The sequence below is a fragment of the Belonocnema kinseyi genome, chromosome 6 (assembly GCF_010883055.1).
Source record: "Belonocnema kinseyi isolate 2016_QV_RU_SX_M_011 chromosome 6, B_treatae_v1, whole genome shotgun sequence".
NCBI classification, from domain to species: Eukaryota; Metazoa; Arthropoda; class Insecta; order Hymenoptera; family Cynipidae; genus Belonocnema; species Belonocnema kinseyi.
In genome coordinates this window covers 8,005,369-8,007,602 of record NC_046662.1, presented here as the reverse complement: position 1 = coordinate 8,007,602, position 2,234 = coordinate 8,005,369, and the positions used below count along the sequence as shown (strand labels likewise).

Here is a 2,234-nt window from a genome sequence, read left to right as displayed (position 1 = left end):
AATTTGTATTTTCAAGACAGAAATTTATACTTTTTAATTAAAAATTCATCTTTTTGATAATACATTTAATTATTTTGTTGAAAACTCAACAATTTTGTTAAAACTTTATCCTTTTTTGTTGAACATTCAAGCTTGTAGTTGAAAATGATCTGTTTTGGCTTAGTATTCAACTGTTTTGTTGAAAATCTATATTTTTTACTAGAAATTAATTTTTGCTAGATTGAAAATTCAACGATTTCGGTTGATGATTCATCGTTTTAGTTGAAAATTCTTATGTTTAGTTTAAAATTATTTTTTTTTTACTAAAAATTTTACTATTCTATTTTCGGTTAATAATTTGTCTTCTTTAATTAAAATTAATTTTATTTAGTTACAAATTTATGAATTTGGTTGAAAAATTGTATTTTTAATAGAAAATTAATCTTTTCATTTTAAAAATTAATTTTCTTGTTGAAAATTCATCTGTTTGGTTCAACATTAATTTTTTCAACTAAAAATTTAATTATTTAAATTTTTTTGACAATTTATCCTTTTTAGTAGAAATTAATTTTGTTGTTGAAAATTCAACGATTGCAGTTGCTGATTCATTGTTTTAGTTGAAAACTCTTATTTTTGGTTTAAAATTAATTTTTTTTTTAAACTAAAAATGTGACTATTCTATTTTCGGTTGAAAATTTGTCTTTTCTAATTAAAATTTCTACTATTTTATTGAGATTTCTTTTTTTTTTTGTTGAAAGTTGAACTGCTTTTTTTAAATTAATTTTTTGTCTCAAAATTTATTAGCTTGGTTATAATTCATTTTTTTAACTGAAAATTTAACTATTTCACTTACGTTGGGAAATTAATCTTTTTTAGTTAAAAAATCAACAATTTTTCCTTCAAAATTCAAGTATTTTGTTGAAAATTTGTCTTTTCGAGGCAGAAATTTAATCTGTTTTTTGAAAACTCAACTGTTTCGCCTTGTTTAGTAGAAGAATTAATCTTCTTGGTTAGTAGTTCATCTTTTTGATTGAAAATTTAACTATTTGGTTAAAAATTGTTGCTTTTTTTTGTTGCTTCTTCTTGTAAATTCGCTCTCTCCAACTCTGAAACTTAAATATTTTAGTTCCTTCAAGTTTGATTTTGTATAAAATCAAATGAAACAGATAAATGTTTGCTTGCAGATGCGAAGTAATCAGAGACCGACAAACTGGCGATTCTCTGCAGTATGCTTTCATTGAATTTGCAGACCGCAAGAGTTGTGAAGAGGCTTATTTGAAAATGGGCAATGTTTTGATAGACGATCGACGAATTCACGTCGACTTTTCTCAGTCAGTTGCTAAGATGCGTTGGCGCGGAAAAGGGAAAGGCATCCAGTATTTCAATGAAAACAGCAAAGAAAGACGCAACAAAAAAGAGCAAGTCAGTTCTGATGAAGAGTCCTCTTCCAAAGACCGGAGAAGACCTCACTCTCGAAAGGAAAGGAAAAATTCAAAGAGTCGTGAAGCCAGACCGGAAAAACGAGGTGGATCGTACGACAGAAGTCGGAGAAATTCCAAATCTGAAAGTCGATCGACGAAAAGTCGAAGGGAACGGAAAAAACGAAGCAGAAGTAGGAGCAGGAGCAAGGAGAGGCGAAATAGGTATGATGATAAAGTTCGAAAAGATAGAGATAGGGATTCTGATTCTTATAGAACAGAAAAAAAGAGGAGAAATCGAGATTTCGCCGATTCGGAACGCTCCCATAGTGATAGAAGAAAATATTATAAAGATAAATCACATTCTCGAAAATCTTAACCGTGTTTAAGTACTTGAATTAATGTAAATAAGTTATTTTTAACAGTAATGCATTAAAGAAAACCTGACTTTTTATAGAAAATTTTGTATCATTCTTCATTTAAAAAGTGTTTTAGTTTTAAAAAATATGCTTCAAGTTCCCTATTTTGGAAATAATTTTACTGGAAGGTTTAATGTTCGATTTTCCCTGCATGCACTTTGATCTATATTTTTATTTTTTGTTTATTGCAATATTTATAAATATAATTTCCTTCAATAATCTTTGGAAAGGATGCCAATAGTAATTTTTTTAAACACCGCTGGAACGAAAAACCCGGGAATTTGTTGAGACTGGAAATTTTATGAATTTTCAGAAGAAAAATCTGCGCAAGTTCGATTTCAATAGTTTTTTAAATAATTAAAGTGCAGGCCTAAAGATTTCAAAAATATCAAAATTAAAAGCGTTTGAAGTTGATTTT

At 27.8% G+C, this 2,234-nt stretch overlaps 1 protein-coding gene across 1 annotated transcript in view; it reads left to right on the top strand.

The window, feature by feature from the left end:
* LOC117174425 (peptidyl-prolyl cis-trans isomerase sig-7) overlaps positions 1-1,852 on the top strand; it is an 18,861-nt gene extending 17,009 nt beyond the window's left edge. Inside the window, exon 4 of the mRNA XM_033363538.1 lies at positions 1,164-1,852. Coding sequence (XP_033219429.1) covers positions 1,164-1,776 — 613 coding nt within the window. The 3' untranslated portion in view covers positions 1,777-1,852. The remainder of the gene's footprint in view (positions 1-1,163) is intronic.
* The last annotated feature ends 382 nt before the right edge of the window (positions 1,853-2,234 follow it).